Genomic DNA, 16,095 nt, shown 5'->3' on the forward strand with positions numbered 1-16,095 from the left:
CTGAGAGATTAACAGGAAGAAAGGCAAGAGGGACTTCATTTATTTAAAAATGTTTCTCCTTTTCTAGTTCATTTATTTACTCATTCAACACATATGCTTTGAGCTCCTACTAGGTGCCAGCTATTCTAGCAAACAAAAAAAAAGATCCTCTCCTCTTTGTTCACTAAGGCAGTGAACAAAGCAGAGCTCTCCCCTCGCAGAGCTCATATTCTAGCACTTTCAGAAGTAATACGAGCTCCCTGAGGGCACTGAGCCCCGTGGTAAAGCAGAAGAAAAATCACTCATCTTTCCCCATCTAAAGGTAGTAGCTGTTCACTGACTTTTAGTATATGTCCTCCCAAGATTTTTTCTATGCATATACCTAATCTAAATCTTTATTTTTAATGTTGTCATGCTGTACGTACCTCTTTGCAACACAGTTTTTTTTCAGTTAGCTTTATATTCTTAGTGTGCCAATAAGAATTATATTCCTAACATGTCTCCTATAGTATGTAAGAGCCTTCTCATGGCTAGGGCACACTTTCAGGGTGGGGAGGGGTCCTCGTCCTCACAGAACCCAGAAAATGAACTAGTGTGAACCTCGTCTCAGGCAGCAGAACTCTTGCTTCACAAGCCCTGACAGGCTGTCTGTTTTTCACTCCACAGACAATTGTTCCGGTTCAGTATGAGACCAGAATGGCCTGTGGGCTAGTCAAAGGACATGCTTACTCTGTCACTGGGCTGGAGGAGGTGAGCCTGGCGGGGTTTGGCAGGGTGGGACTTGAGGAGCTACTTGGGTCAAGCAGCTGAGGTCAGGACTTAGCTTTCTGTGTCCCATTGTGGCTACAGAGCTTGCCCCCAATCAGGTGATCCCTCAAGGCTCAGGCCAGCGCCTGGCCTGGGGTTGGAGGGGACCAGTGGGACTCGCGGGGGAGGATCTCACCACCAGATGGTGCTCAGTTTATCTTTGTTCTCAGTGCTAAAGACAGCCATTTCCCCCCCGACATTTCCAAGGAACAAATGGAAACCACTTTGGATTTATGAAGTTGATTTAATGGGTTCTCGTGCCAAATAGTTCTGCTGTTTTGCCTTTACTGGGTCACATCAGAGACGGGAACGTTGTCAGACACATTGCGCGCACTTGGTGAGGTTGTGCCCTGCAGTCAGGGATGGACAGAGAGGGAACAGCACCCAGCAGGCTGGAGGGAGGCGCACCTTGCTCCTGATTGGTGCATCTAGAGGGCACATCTGTCTGTAGTTCCCCAGCCAGCAGGGGCGTTTCTCCTGCCTCACACACAGACAGCTCGTGTGCTAACAGGCCCACAGTACATGCCCTGCCTCCTCCCCCAAAGCTTGTCGGAGCAGGACGTTCACTGGGGAGATCACTGCTTAGAAGACGGTGAGGCGATGGCCAAGCCCTGACTCCCAAGGACTCAGTCCTTAGGTTCTGACCCCTCACCCTGCCATTCCACAGGGCGCTTCTGATTAGTTTCCTTGGGCAGGACCAGGCAGGGTGGCCCCCTGTGCGGAATTTTCTCCCCACCCCCATCCCAGCTCTCAGGGCAAGACAGAAGACCCCCTTTCCAGAAAGGCTCCAGAGCATGAACGCATTTTCTCTTTCGCCCAAGACCACGTTCAAGGACGAGAAGGTGAAGCTGGTGCGGCTGAGGAACCCCTGGGGCCAGGTGGAGTGGAACGGCTCCTGGAGTGATGGGTAGGTGAGGGGACTCCAGGAGCAGGGACAACAGGGCCTGGGGTGAGGCTGAGTCAGGTACAAAGCGACAAGAGTACTACAGTGGCTACTCTTGTACAGTGGTACTGGGGCTAAAATTACCTTCAAAACCAGTGATCCCCAGAAGAGAAGAGGGGATGTGGGCTCTAGGGAAGAGCCGGGAGGAGCCAGGGGAGCCTGGGAGCCAAACAGCTTGCTGATGGCCATTGGCTGGAAAGGAAGGTTCTAGAAAGCATGGGTTAGGTCCAGGTAGGAGGGGAGTCTTAATGCAGGGGTCTAGACTAGACAAGTGACTTCCTTTCTCGGGGTCCCTGTTACCTCACCTGTAAAATGGGAACAATATCAGCTCTTCCCTGGGGGGCCGTTAGGAGGAGAAAATGCAGTTGCGTCTGTAGATGCTTAGCCGGCGCTCAGATTTCCTCTCCCTGACCGTCCCCATAAAAGGTGCACAGGCCCTTTGAGAGAACTTCGCTGCATATCACTGAGAGCTCTAGACTGGGGCAGCAAAAACTCCAGGCATGGGAAACTTACGATAAAGGCTCCAGAATATGTAGAAAGCCCTGCGGTCCCACCCTGACTGCCTTACAGAATGGAGGGCAGCTCCTTCGGCACCTCTGTTACTCCCAGGAGGGGAGAGCAGGACTCAGCAGCTGAGCAGGACACACCCAGGCTGTGTGTGACCTCCAGCCCTCAGGGTTACCTTGACGTACCTCTCTTCCCAGGGCACCGTAATTACTGGTTCATTCAGCCATCCATTAACTGAGCACCTACTGAATAGCAGGCATGGGTCTGAGCACTGGGGATATTCCTCCCTCAAGACACTGTGATAAGGTGCTGGTCCTTGTCCCCTCCTGTTTCTTTCACTTACCCATGCGGCAGAGCCTCGCTTCCCCAGGGTGAGTGGGTGCCAGGCCCCAGACTACTGTCTAGGGACTTGGAAATGAGCACAGAGACGTAGGCCCTACCCCTGTAGACTTTAAGGTCCAGTGGGAAGGACAGACAAACACTAATAATAATTGAGATAAGCGCCAGTGGTACCGGCCACAAAGAGGTATCCCCTCCCCTAGTTTGGGTGGGGCAGGAAGGCAGAAAAGGTTGCCTGAGGGAGTGGCGTTAGAATGAGGCAGTATGCTCGGGTCCTCGGTGCCCTATCGGCTGTCTGCTCCACTGGCCTGAGCCAGCCCCGGGGACCTTCGCTGTGTTCTCCAGCCTCAGAGCTTGGTGTCCAGCCTTAACCCAACTCCTGCCAAGGCCTCCACTGCAGGGACTGCTGACAAGTGAGCCTCAGCCCTGGGTCATTCAAGGGGAGACTCCCTTTCCCACTGCGTCCCTCCTTTGGGTCTCAGGGCTCTCCATTTCCCTTCCAGCCTCCCCTGACTCTAAACACTTCCTCAATCCGTTACCTTTCCAGGGTCAACCTAGTTTAGTTTTATTCTTCTCAGTGTGCCCAAAATACAACTGTGCTTCTTTTCCTCACTCTTCAGCGGGGGAGCGTGTAAAACTGCCCAGCCTCAAAAACTGCAGGCTGTTTCCCAGGCTGGCCGGGGCAAGGAGATGTTTGCTCGCCCGGTCTTTCTCTTAGAATCTCGGACAACTACTCATTAAATGGTGGGCACTGTTGTACAAGTTTTGTGTGCATTATTTCATGTACTGCTCCTCACAGCCCTGTGAGTAGGTAACATACAATCACTGCCCTTTTGCAGCTGAGACAGCAGAAGCTACGAGGGGTTAAGTGACTTGTCCATGGTTCCATAGTTGGTACTGGTTATTATTAAATTGGAATCTGTTTATTTATTTCCAGAGCCCAACTCCGAAGCTAAAGTGTAAGAAGGGGTAGAAGAGTCAGCCAGAGAAGGGTCAAGCTGTTATAAACCCATTTAAGGAGTTTGGTTCTCACCCCGAGGCCGGCGGAAAGCAATGCTTGGGTTTGACAGTGAGGGGATCAGATCAGATTTGTGTTTTGATGGTTCACACTGGCTGCAGTTTGGAGATGGATGGGTCACTCTTTGAACTTCTTTGTATTTCTGATACCTCCTATCCCAACCCACGTTAGGCCTTCCTTTCCTCCTTCCATAACTCCTCCATTTCCCCTCCAGGTGGAAGGACTGGGGCTTTGTGGACAAAGATGAGAAGGCCCGTCTGCAGCTCCAGGTCACGGAGGATGGAGAGTTCTGGTGAGTCCAAGACCGAGGAGGAGCCCAAAGGGTGAGAGATGAGGTAGGAGCTGAAATCTCAAACCTCAGTTCCCAGACAGAGGCCGTCAGATTCCAGGCCTTGGGAGACCTGGGCGCTGTTCCCCTTCTCCAGCTGGAGGCCCAGTGAGGATGAGGTGCTCAGAGGTGCCTCCCAGGTCACAGTGGTGACTGAGCCAGGGACCAGCCAGCAACACAGGCCCCCACTTCCCCCGTGCCCTCCGCCACGCATGCTGCTCCAGACGCTTGCCCCCCAGCCTTCGGAGAGCCGTCCTCCAAGCCAAGAAAGCTCCACTTACTCTGCCGCCCAGCGCCGCTGTCACCCTCACACAGATCATTTCTACTCAGCCTCCAAGTCTCAGCTTTAAAGGGGACTTTCTTCAGGACCCCTTGTCGTCCCTAGGACTGGAATTGTTTATTTGTCATACTCATCACCCTTGAAATGGTTGGTTTAGTTGTCCTTCCCCAACTCTCTCTTATAACTCGCATGGTGCCTGGGCCCAGGGAAGGGTCACACAGTAACTTTGGAGGAACAGCATTGCTTCCGAGGTCTCCCATCAAGGACACATGAATTTGAGTCATTATTGGAGGAGGTGACTCAGACCAGAATTGACCGTTTCTACCCTAAAAAAGGGAGGACAGGGTCCTTTCTGGGACCGTGACCAAGTTCCACTGGACTATCTTACTGGGCTGTGTTAGCCCCAGAGTCTTACCTTTCCCAGCCTCCCATATGGGTCTCTCTCTTCTTCCAACCTCTCAGGATGTCATATGACGATTTCATCTACCATTTCACAAAGCTGGAGATCTGCAACCTCACAGCCGATGCCCTGGAGTCTGACAAGCTTCAGACCTGGACGGTGTCCGTGAACGAAGGCCGCTGGGTGAGGGGCTGCTCTGCCGGAGGCTGCCGCAACTTCCCAGGTGGGAGAAGCTCAGCGTGCGGGAAGGGCCCAAGCAGAACAAGTTCTAGGTAGAATAATATTAACTAGCACTTGCTGGGTTTCTACTAAGACCCAGACATACATTATCTTTAAAGCTTCCCTGTTTTACTGAGAAGGGAGCCGCCATGCTGAAGAGTTTGCAATAGGGAGCTGGTAAAAACTTCTAAACAGGACATTGTGTTGGGATAATACTGTGTTCATAATGCTGAGAATGGGAACAGAGGACTGAGTTAGCAGCTACAGCCTGAGTTCCAGCCAGAAACGATGAACTCCCAGGCCAAGTCAGGAGCAGCAGAGGCAGAGGGAAGAGGGCGTAGGGGAGAAGATAGTGGGTAATGTGGGGAGGGAAGAATGAAGAATGACTTCAAGATTCCCAGTTTGGGAGTGTGAGTGGTTGGTGTCAATGTTGCAATATAACAAACACAAGAGAAAAACACCATGTGCCATTTGTTTTTGGTGGTGTGGATTGTGGGCTTGTAGGGAAGAAAGTTTAGTTTGAGACATGGGAAGTTTGAGGTACCTGTGGAATATCCAAGTGAAGATGTGTAAAATAGAGAGCTGAATGCATAGATTCGAACAGTACTTGGGACTCAGCATGTATTTGTGGAAGGAAGGGAGGGAGGGAGGGAGAAAAGGGAAAGAAGGGAAGGAAATAAGGACAAGAAGGAAGAAAGGAAAGGAAGGAAGGGGAAGAAGGAAGGAAGGGAGGGAGGGAGGAAAGGGAAGAAGGAAGGAAGGACAAGAAGGAAGGAAGGAAGGAAGGAGGGAGGGAAAGGGAAAAAGAAGAAAAAAGGAGATAGAAAGGAAAGGAGAGAGAGAGTCAAAGAGAGATGGAGGCTGGGACCTACAGCTCAGGCATCATCCACACGTAGGCCGTAGGGTGAGAGAACAGGTCTAGGACCAAATCCCAGGAGTCAACAACATTAAAGGGACAGATGAGGAAGTAAAGCCATCAGCAAAGACTGAGAATGGCAGTTCAGAGAGGAAGAAGCACAAAGCCAATCTGGGCAACTCCATCGGTATAAAGCATAGGCTACCTGCCACCTACCCCCTAAATAATTAGACCCATGCCTGAATCATTCCTTCCATATTTATCGAGCACCTAGATGTGGGAGACAAGGATAAATAGGTTCGCTGGGGCTCATTTCCCTTCCTACCCTTTCTCCAAGAGGCAGATCTGATGCACGTTTTCTTTCGGGGGGTGGGGGGCACAGACACTTTCTGGACCAACCCTCAGTACCGTCTGAAGCTCCTGGAGGAGGATGATGACCCTGAGGACTCAGAGGTGGTCTGCAGCTTTCTGGTGGCCCTGATGCAGAAGAACCGGCGGAAGGACCGGAAGCTGGGGGCCAACCTCTTCACCATCGGCTTTGCCATTTACGAGGTATGACCAGCTTCAGCCCAAGAAACACGCATCTTCTCAGGGAGGAGGCTTTCAGGGCTTACAGAGAGGACCTCTGACCTTCCCTGACACTCAGTGACCCCCAGAACTCCTGGTATCAGGCCCACTGTGTCAGATCATCTTAGACATCTGCAAGGAATGGATAAAGACCGCGGTGGGGAAAGCACAGTGGGGCTGGGGCTGCCAGCTAGGTACATGGGGAGTCGCACTTCTAAGTATTCACCCTCCAACTGCTGGCGTTCCCTTCCTGCAAGCTTTTCGTCTCCATTCAGATCTGAGATCCACGGAATCTGAGTGTCTTCTCTTTCTGTTTCTCCTCAAGGTTCCCAAAGAGGTACAGAAGTGGCGGCAGCCAGCAGTTGCCTGCAGCATTCATTACCTGGGGCTCCCGTGTCTGTCTGTGGCATATCGGGGAACTGCCTGGTGGGGGTTGTGGCAGGACTATGATAGGAGAGGCCCATGCCCGCGTCCCTCAACTCCAGAGCAGGCGCGTGACCTCCTGACTACCACCCTCCCTTCCCACCAGAGACTCATACACACACATACTCACTTGTTCACACGCACACACTTGTTCACACTCATACACATTCACGCTCGCACAATTGCACACTTAACACATTCACAGAGCCACATTCTGAAGGGGACTGGGGCACTGGCCTCTTTGGGATGGAGGAATTGCCTCCCTCAGACCCTAGCTAATGGCCCTCCTGCCTCCTTGGGGTCCTTCCCCAGCCTGGAGGTGATTGGAGTGGCCAGCAGCAGTTCTGGTAAGTGATCCTGAGTGCGGGAATGATAGACTTGACCTTCACTTCTGAATCACAACAAAAAGGAAAAGGAAATGGGGTAGGGAGCTCCAGGGACATTGAGCTATTTGAGGCCTTGGGGATCGGAAGTAGGTAGGTCATCACTGTGAACTAGGTAGCCAGGAGCTGGGAAGGGAGCCCTGGGTGGGGGGCCCTATGGGCAGGACAGGGTGTCCCTCCCGAGGGGCTCAGGCCCCTAGGGCTCTTCTCTCCTTCAGATGCACGGGAACAAGCAGCACCTGCAGAAGGATTTCTTCCTGTACAATGCCTCCAAGGCCAGGAGCAAGACCTACATCAACATGCGGGAGGTGTCCCAGCGCTTCCGCCTGCCTCCCAGCGAGTACGTCATCGTGCCCTCCACCTACGAGCCCCACCAGGAGGGAGAGTTCATCCTCCGGGTCTTCTCTGAAAAGAGGAACCTCTCCGAGTGAGTCCCAGCCCTGCTTTAACCCCCTGCCCTAAGAGCCTGCATGGCCCTTTCCAGAGATTGGAAGCACGAGGCAGCTGGATGGTTGCGGCCAGAAGTCCTGGGGTATGCTGACCAGGCGGCACCTCTTCCTCCGCTTCTGAGTCACTGGCCACATCTTCCCTATTCATTCATTCATTCATCAGTCAGTCAGTCATCCCACAGACACTTATTGAGGCTGGAGCAGTGAATTAAACAGAAAGAAATCCCTGCCCTCATGGACATTAACATCCTGGCATGAGACAACAATGTATAGGAAAAGACATATATATAGTATGTTAGTTAGATGAGTGATAAGGAGAAAAAATAAATAGGGACGAGGGGTAGGAGGTGTTGGGGGTGATTGAACTTTTAGGTAGGGTGGCTAAGGAAGCCAGCAAGGCCACATCCTGTCCACTTGGCCACTGCAAATGAGTTCCTCCGCCCTGCCACTCTGATCTTTGTCCCCGAAAGAAGCAGAAGGTCTTGAGTAAGTGGCTTCACACCTCTGGGGAGCTCTGGGCAAAGGGAATGAGAGCCCGTGTATCTGCACTTGGATGCTGGCGATGGTGCCTACATGGGGCTGGTCCCTGGGGTGCGGGATGTTAGTTCCTGGGCTGCTCCTGAGGTCCTCCCGACCTAGCTCTGAGCAGATCCTCTCTGCACTTCCTGTTTGCTGCTGGTGACAGAGCCCCCTCATGTATGTGTTCCTCACAGGGAAGCTGAAAATACAATCTCCGTGGATCGGCCAGTGGTGAGTGGTTCAGCTCTTACGTGTGAGAAGGGCCGGGTGAGCGAGGTGGTGGAGGGAGTGGGTATTGGCAGAGGGAGCTGGAGCCTGCAGTGTGCAGAGTTATCGCACCACATCACGGCAACGTGTTTGGCATGACCAGCAGTTACGGATAGGCCTTATGGTTTGGGGGCTTTTAGTCAGTCCAGGGGCTGGGAAGGTCAGCCCCTGGACTGACCGGGGGCTGGGAAGAGAGTTCTAGAAGGGAGAAGCAGTTTGAACCGTTAGAGAGAGGGATCGAGGCTACAGGAAGGGATGATAAGAGCAGCAGCCACACGGGATTATGAGGCACAAGCTCACACAGAGGAAAGAGTACACCGGCTCTGTGGTCTGCGTCAAAACCGGGGTCCCACACCTACGAGCTGGGTGGCCCAGACAAGTTACATAAACCCTCTGATTCAGTTTCCTCCTCTTTAAAGATGGGGACAGCACCTGCCTTGCCAGGCATTTGTGAGGTTCAAACACTGAGGTCATGTAGTGAACTATCTGTCACACACGGGCCCTCGAACGGAGGGCTGCTGGTGCGTTTCAGACCTCACGGGGGTGCCTCACACGTGCTCTCCCGCTTGACCCTGGCAAGACTTCTGACTGACATGAGGTCATTGCCCCCAGTTTTAAAGTAAGGAAGTGGAGGTGCAGCGAGTTCACAGAGCCCATCAGTGCGCTGAGCCATGCTCAGGGCCAGATTCTTTGAACACAGACTCGGCTCTCTCCACCACCGCCACGCAGAGAGCCGTCCCCAGGGCTGTGAGGCCACCGTCAGCACAGAGCTGGCGTACTTCGGGGTCGCTGTGTGTTGACTAGTCTTGGGACTTTGGGTCCTGGTTAGTAAACAGTCCCTTGTGCTCTGTGGGTACATCCCGGGCCAATAAGAGGATGGCAAATGCCCCACTGAACTGTCTCCTGGGTAGTGACACTCACAATTCTAATCCTGACCCTGTACCAGTGCCAGAGCTCCAAGTGCCTTCTGCATTATCACAGGAGCCATTTTTAGTGTGAGGTGCGCCTGGTGCTATTCTCATCTTCTGGACGTTGGTCATCACTGTACAGTGTTCATCAAGAGCTGCGAACCCACGAGCTTCTGGGAGCTGCCATGTCACCGAACTGAGCAGAGCAAGCAGGTGCAGGGATTTTGGTGTCCCTACAGTGGCCTGCAGTCCTCAGCTGACACTTGGCTTTTGTGTTGGAGGGCCGGCTGGCAGTGTTGACTGCCAGCAGGAGGCTGCAGAGAGCAGCCGCTCTGCCAGGTTGTGGCCACAGGGGGGCGCCGTCCATGCAGGCTGCCTGACCTCATTGTACAAAAGCAGGCCCCAAACCTAGATTTCCATTAAGCTTCTCTATGTTCAGTTTTTACTCAAAAACAAACAAACAAACAAAAAACCCAAACTCTGTACATCAAACAAAATTCATTCTGGGGCCAGTTTGGGTTAGCTACTTTTTCAGTGTTTTAGTCACCAACTTCATAAAAAAATACAAAAAAGGTAGAATCTCCCTTTCCTTGGCCGTGTCCAGTAACAGAGTGAACTCTAAAATCGAAGCCATAGCAGCTGCCAGTCTCGGGGCCTGGAGAATCCTCTTCTCCCTTCACCCTCCAGGCCCCTTCTGGCTCCATGGCCCCGGATTTCTAGCCCCCAGAACCCACCCAAAGCTGAGAGCCAGATCACAGGGAAGTCAAAGGCAGTGGATTCTCTGGAAACCTGCTTTTCACTTAATCTGCGTTCACTGTTTCCTTTCCTTGTGCAGAAAAAGAAAAAACCCAAGGTGGGTGTGACGGCGTGAGTGGGTAGACAGCGCTGAGGTTTGAGCCTGGTGTGAGCGCATGCGCACCAGATCTGCCTCTTCCCCCGCTGCCCCGCCCCCTGCCCCGCTGCAGCTATGGGTGCGGAACAGTGAGAGCTCACACTTACTGAGTGAAGGCCATGGACCAGGCACTCTCTAGGTGTTTTCTATGGATAAACTCAGTCCTCTCAGCAACCCTGCGAGATTGCTACTGTCCTTATTCCCATTTTCAAAGGAAGAAAATGTACAGACAGATGGACTAACCTGAGGCCACAGAGCTGATAAGTGGCAGAGCCAACCCTTGGGGCTGGTGCGGTCTGTGCTCTGAACAACCACCCCTACGCTGCCTGCCTCTCACATGCGGGAGGGAGAGGGTTGCCAACCAGGGGAAATGGGCCTGATGGGGGCGGGGGGGGGGGGGGGGGTCCTGCGAAAACCGAAGGGAGCAGCCCGTCTTTCTCAGGAGTCGGTTTGGCTATGCTAAGCAAGGCTGGATTCTTCGGGGGCCTGGCAACCGGTTCTCTTCATCAGGGTATAGAGTGAGATAGCTGAGTGAGGGTCTTGGGTGTCAGCTCTGTAAACAGGACAGCTCCTCCTCCCTCCTCTCCTTTCCCTCTCTGCCAACTCCTCCTTTTCTTCTCAGCCTTCTGGGGAAGGGGTGAGAGAGGGTACTTAGAGGGGCTAAGACACTGAGGAAGACTGCTAAGCCACAGTCTCATTCAAGGTGAAGCCTGTTGCAAATCCCCTTCTAGGCAATGACCCCTCCCTCTGGCCCTAGGCCCCTTTAAGTCATGGTGCTGATGGCAAAGGGCAAAGGGGAAAGGACCTCCCCGCTCACAGCCCCAGAGGGGCTGCCCAGCTTGACTGGCTCAAGGTGGGAAAAGGAATGAGAGCTACCTGGGCAGCTCTCTTGGGGTCTTGGGGAGTCACCCTGATGCACCAGGGCCTCAGCTAGCACCTCCTGGCTGTCTGCATTACACTCACCTGCTGTGAGACCACTGGTGCCAATGGTGACCATGTGTACTAAAGCCTCTTTGACCAGAGACCCTGATTCCTTCGTGTGCTTTGGGAACTTAAGATCACAGTTGTTTCGCAACTCAAACTCCCCCTACTCCATCCTTGCTCCATTTACCTGTGACCTCCCCCCGGTCTCCACGGCAGTAATGCCTCCGATAGTGGTTACCCCTTACAGAATTTTGGGTTGACCGCCCAGAGCACCATCCAGAAATGACTGACCTTTGGACATCCTTGAGTCCATGGGACAGGAGCCGCAGGCCACCAGTGTTGGGTGTTAGTGTTGATGACAGCATATGGAAGGATCCACCGGAGGGGTCCTCCAAGTTCTGGTGCTGGTGGAGACCACAGCTGACGTTCATCAAGCACCTACCATGCATTAGGCACCACGCCGGGGGTAAAACAGTTTTCAACCACAACAGTATCTGCAGGGCAGGTGCTGTCATTATTCTGCTTTTATAGGTGAGGATGAAGATTCATAAAAGTGAAGCAACTTGCCCAAGGACCCACAAATAGTGAGCGGGGAAACTGGAGCCGGACAGCATGCCTGTCCGCTCCCAGACTCGTGTTTCTTGCGCTCCCCTCTCCGGTGCAGGCCCCTCGCACTCCGCGGCCTGTGTCCAGATTCACACTGGGGCCCGGAGATACATGCCGGGCTGGGCACGTGTCCCCCTTGATCTGTGACCCCATTGCTCTGGGGTCCCACAAGCTTCAGTTGCTTGAGCAAGACCCTTTCCTTGGAAGGCAGAGCAAGCCAGGTCTTGGGGGGCCTGCTAGGGGCCCAAGCTGGGGGAGCTGTTTCCATGGGTTTGTCTATTCTTGCTGTCCTAGACGAACACCATGGAAAGGCAGCTGGGACTCACAGACCAGTCAGGTTCCTCTTCTGCTCTGAAGGACCGGCCGCCGCATTGCTCTCTGCACTGATGCCACCGGCCCCTACAGCCTTTGCTTTCCCTGCAGGGCGCGCGGCTCCAACCAGGGCTGAGGCAGCATGGCCACCGCTTTCTGCCTTTTCCTTCCGCTTCGTGTGCACGCGCATGTCTTGAAAACATCCCTTATGTTTGTGAGGCCTCTGACATGTCTTTGCAGTCCACTTTTACATTCGGTATCTCAAGTGACCCCCACAGAACCCTATGAGGAGCGCAAAGCGGGACTTAGTATCTACATTAATGAAGCCAGAGAGGATATTTCCCATATGTGATGGCAGGGCTGGGTTCCGGCCCCATGTTGGGACTTCTCACCCATGGGCCGTGCCACTAATCAGAGTCCTGTTTTCAATTTGTCCTCTGCAGAGTCCTAGAGGCCCCTGGAGGTGCCTCAGTAACTGCCATGGCAACGTAGGGGTCTGGAGGGAATAGAGCTCTGCCCTCTTCCTCAAGCAGAGAAGTTCTGATTTTAATGACTTTATATACACTGGGCTTCTGGGGAAATTTAATTTGAACTGAATTTCCATTAAAAAAAAAAAGTCTACAAAGTATTTGAAAACCACTGTACTAGATCTTGTTGCTTTTAGCATTCTTAGTATTTTTCATACATGCTTACTAGCTGGTTTAGCGCTCATAACTCTATCACGAGGAGATAAGGAACTGACTTTCCCACAGTTTGTTAGTGGCAGCAATGGGGCTTGAACTGAGGTTCAAGAGCTCCTAACTGCTCTTTCCCTCTTCACTGTACTGGTGGCTCAAGGGGGAGGCCGCCTCCGAGTCCCCGCTCAGCCTGTAATTCTCGCTTCCTTCCTGCCCCCTCCCACTCCCCTCCTCTCTCCAGCCCATCATCTTCGTCTCAGACAGAGCAAACAGCAACAAGGAACTGAGTGTGGACCAGGAGTCAGAAGAGGGCAAAGACAAAACAAGCCCTGATAAGCAAGAGAACCCCCCACAGGTTTCTGAGCATGTGGCATGAATTGGGGCAGCCAGCACACACCGGGGCCTGCTATGCTCCTAGGGTGCTCAGGTTGGAAGGGCCACAGGGGTGGGGTATCCCTTGAACATCTAGAGGTTTGGATTTACCTCACTGACCTTTCTTTCATCAAGTTCTCTTGAAATTTGGGATGCTGCTTGAGTGAATGCCTTGGGGGTTGGCGGCCGCCCCAAGGTGGTCCCAGGCCTGGGAAGTACAGGCTGAGCCTCCCTGCTGGACCGACCACGAGGAGAGGGGCCAGCAGAGTGGAGCTAGAGCAACTCCTGTTCCCTGGTGGCCTTGAGCTCTTAACAGTGGGGAGAAAGAACAGGAGCAGGAAAGGGGGCTGACCTCAGAAATGGAGTCCTTCAGAGCTCCAGGGAGGGTGTTAGACTGGAGTGGGGAGAGGTGGTCACATAACAATTAGTGGAGGTGGGGCTAGGGACAAAAGTCCACAGACAAATCCAGGGCCACTGCCTCTACCCTGGAATGCCTATGCAATGGAGTGGGGAGAGGGGTCCTCTGAGGACTTGGCCTTGATGGCAGAGGCAGCTGGGGGTGTGAGAATGGCCTGGCCCCCTTTGTCCTGCTGGGGCTCCTTTGGTTGGGATGGTCAGACTCAGCAGGGGAGAGGGCTCTAGCTGGTGAGGATGTGGGAAGGGACCACAGGGCTGCCTACATGTCCGCGTGGCTAATGCATCTGTCTGGAGCGTCCTGGCTGGGGAGGTACGGCGTGAGAGGCCTCGGGCACCTGATGATACCCACTCCAGCTCACTAGGTTTGACCAGGAAGGAAGAGCACTTGCCCGTCCCCAGCGCCTGCTGCCACCGAGGGCTGCTGTAAGGCGCTCTGGCTCCTTTGGCCTAGAAGGAGTGTTCCTCATGGGTCTGCCCGTCTCCCTGATCCCTGTGAACCAGTTTCCGTTGTGCTTTCACAGCCACGGCCTGGCAACACCGACCAGGAGAGTGAAGAACAGCAACACTTCCGGAACATTTTTAGACAAATAGCGGGTGATGTGAGTACTTCCAACCCTGACTCCCAGACATCCTCCCCTTGGGAACCGCTGGAGCGACCAGTTATCTCACCCTTGTGCAGTAGAGGCCATTGTGGCTTTGGGTGGAAACGGGACATACGTGTGTGGCACAGAAACCCCGAGGCTGAGTTTTAGATGAACGCCCCTCTGGGTGGTGCACCCCTCCTTGCTCCGAGCTGCCCACTGCAGTCCGGGCAGCCGAGGGCGCAATGTCTGTCTGCCACTGAAAAGCCCCAGCTTCCCTCTGACAGAATAGCTCTGGCAGGGGCTTGACAAACGCGCACAGCTGGGATTCACTTTGCAAAGCCTCTGCTCCACCAGCTGCTGTACCCTTGAACCGTGACTCTACTCCCTTCCTCCTCAGGACATGGAGGTCTGTGCTGATGAGCTCAAGAACATCCTTAACACAGTTATGAACAAACGTGAGTGGCTCCCACTGTGTGTGTGTGTGTGTGTGTGTGTGTGTGTGTGTCAGTCACCTCAGTGCAGATCCTCACCCCTCTCTACCTCCCAGACAAGGACCTGAAGACACAAGGCTTCACGCTGGAGTCCTGCCGCAGCATGATCGCCCTCCTGGACGTATCCTTCCTGCCACCCTTCCCAACCCTCTGTCAGGAGCCAGGGCCACAGTGAGGGTGCCCAGTCAGGCGCAGGGGCCCAAATTCATGCCCAAGGAAAGACCTAAGGAGGTCCTGAGTCAGAACCTCCTGGCTGCTGGTCTGAAAGTAGCAACAGGAGGCACAAGTTGGGAAGGCCATTGGGTTGTAACTAGCCCCTGCTCTTTCCTGCCCAAGCAGAAGTGGTCCTTGGGACACCATCTCCGAATCGTAGACTCTAACTCTGCTTGGGGAGGTATGGAGGGGAAGGTTAAGTACAGGACAGTGTGTAGGGTACCCTGGGCAGAGCCTTCCTGTGGGGCTGCCTTCCCTGCAGAGGCCCCTAGAAACCACCCCCACCCCCACCCCAGGAGTATTTTGCTGTGTGCACTCTGTAGCCCTGACCTCCCTCCAGACAGATGGCTCTGGGAGACTGAACCTGCAAGAGTTCCATCACCTCTGGAAGAAGATTAAAGCCTGGCAGGTGGGGAGAGAGACCCAAGTGTGGGTATGAAGGAGGTTGATTCAGGGGTTCAGTGTGTAACTGCTGTCCTCAAACTTTGTTGCCAGAAAATTTTCAAACACTACGACACAGACCAATCTGGCACCATCAACAGCTATGAAATGCGAAATGCAGTCAATGACGCAGGTGAGGCAGAAGGGGCGCAGATGGGATGTGGCCTGGAGCTGGCAGGAGCGGGAAGGGGAGAGGACGAGGCCACCCCTGAGAGAAAGGGCTTCTCTTTGCCTTTCCCAAGAGGCCAGGGAATAGCAGGCAGGCCTTAGGACTGCTGCTCCACTTCCTCCTCTCAAGTGCTCCCCCCACAGGGTTCCACCTCAACAGCCAGCTCTACGACATCATTACCATGCGCTATGCAGACAAGTACATGAACATCGACTTCGACAGTTTCATCTGCTGCTTCGTCAGGATGGAGGGCATGTTCCGTAAGTGGGGGGCTATCCTGGCCCTCTCTTGCACTGAGAGCTGTGGCAGTGGGAATCTCAGCCGCATCACCCCCCAATCTACTCTCTCTGGGGTGAACAAAGGCAAAGGCCCTCTTCTGGCTCAGGATGGGTGGTTGGAGGGAGGGCTATTGGTGATGCTCTGCCTGGCAGAACAAAGTCCTCTTAAGAAACTTACAGTAGTGGAGGCAGGGCGAGCCTGTGGCCTCTTGTCTGTATTCATTCCCCAACACAGGAGCTTTTAATGCGTTTGACAAGGATGGAGACGGTATCATCAAACTCAACGTCCTAGAGGTAAAGCCTGCAAGCAGCAGCACACTCCCCCAGACCTTATCACTCAAGGAGTCAGTGAGGCAGACTAGACCCATGGTGCACTATGCACCTCCAAATGGTGAAGGAGGGATGCGATCGAACAGAACATGAAGGGAAGCACAGTGAGGCATGTACACTCCCAAGGGTCCCCAGTTCCTAGAGACTTCATGCGGGAAAACGTGTACCTTCCCAGGCATATTGGGCCTGTGTCTCCC

General features: G+C 53.6%; 1 protein-coding gene across 3 annotated transcripts in view; it reads left to right on the forward strand.

Moving 5' to 3' along the window:
• CAPN3 (calpain 3) overlaps positions 1–16,095 on the forward strand; it is a 46,154-nt gene that overhangs the window by 29,242 nt on the left and 817 nt on the right. Inside the window, exons 7-23 of one of the 3 annotated variants that reach the window (XM_024568405.4) lie at positions 646–729; positions 1,608–1,693; positions 3,808–3,885; positions 4,664–4,824; positions 6,059–6,228; positions 6,569–6,580; positions 7,268–7,476; positions 8,212–8,248; positions 10,028–10,045; positions 12,845–12,958; positions 13,914–13,991; positions 14,374–14,431; positions 14,524–14,588; positions 15,021–15,089; positions 15,176–15,254; positions 15,434–15,550; positions 15,804–15,862. In XM_024568405.4, the coding sequence (XP_024424173.1) occupies positions 646–729; positions 1,608–1,693; positions 3,808–3,885; positions 4,664–4,824; positions 6,059–6,228; positions 6,569–6,580; positions 7,268–7,476; positions 8,212–8,248; positions 10,028–10,045; positions 12,845–12,958; positions 13,914–13,991; positions 14,374–14,431; positions 14,524–14,588; positions 15,021–15,089; positions 15,176–15,254; positions 15,434–15,550; positions 15,804–15,862 (1,494 nt within the window). Of the gene's footprint in view, positions 1–645; positions 730–1,607; positions 1,694–3,807; positions 3,886–4,663; positions 4,825–6,058; positions 6,229–6,568; positions 6,581–7,267; positions 7,477–7,930; positions 7,985–8,211; positions 8,249–10,027; positions 10,046–12,844; positions 12,959–13,913; positions 13,992–14,373; positions 14,432–14,523; positions 14,589–15,020; positions 15,090–15,175; positions 15,255–15,433; positions 15,551–15,803; positions 15,863–16,095 lie in introns of those variants that run through there. The other 2 variants (XM_024568406.4, XM_045202116.3) reach the window with 2 other exon arrangements.

This window comes from Desmodus rotundus, chromosome 7 (genome assembly GCF_022682495.2).
Source record: "Desmodus rotundus isolate HL8 chromosome 7, HLdesRot8A.1, whole genome shotgun sequence".
NCBI lineage: Eukaryota > Metazoa > Chordata > Mammalia > Chiroptera > Phyllostomidae > Desmodus > Desmodus rotundus.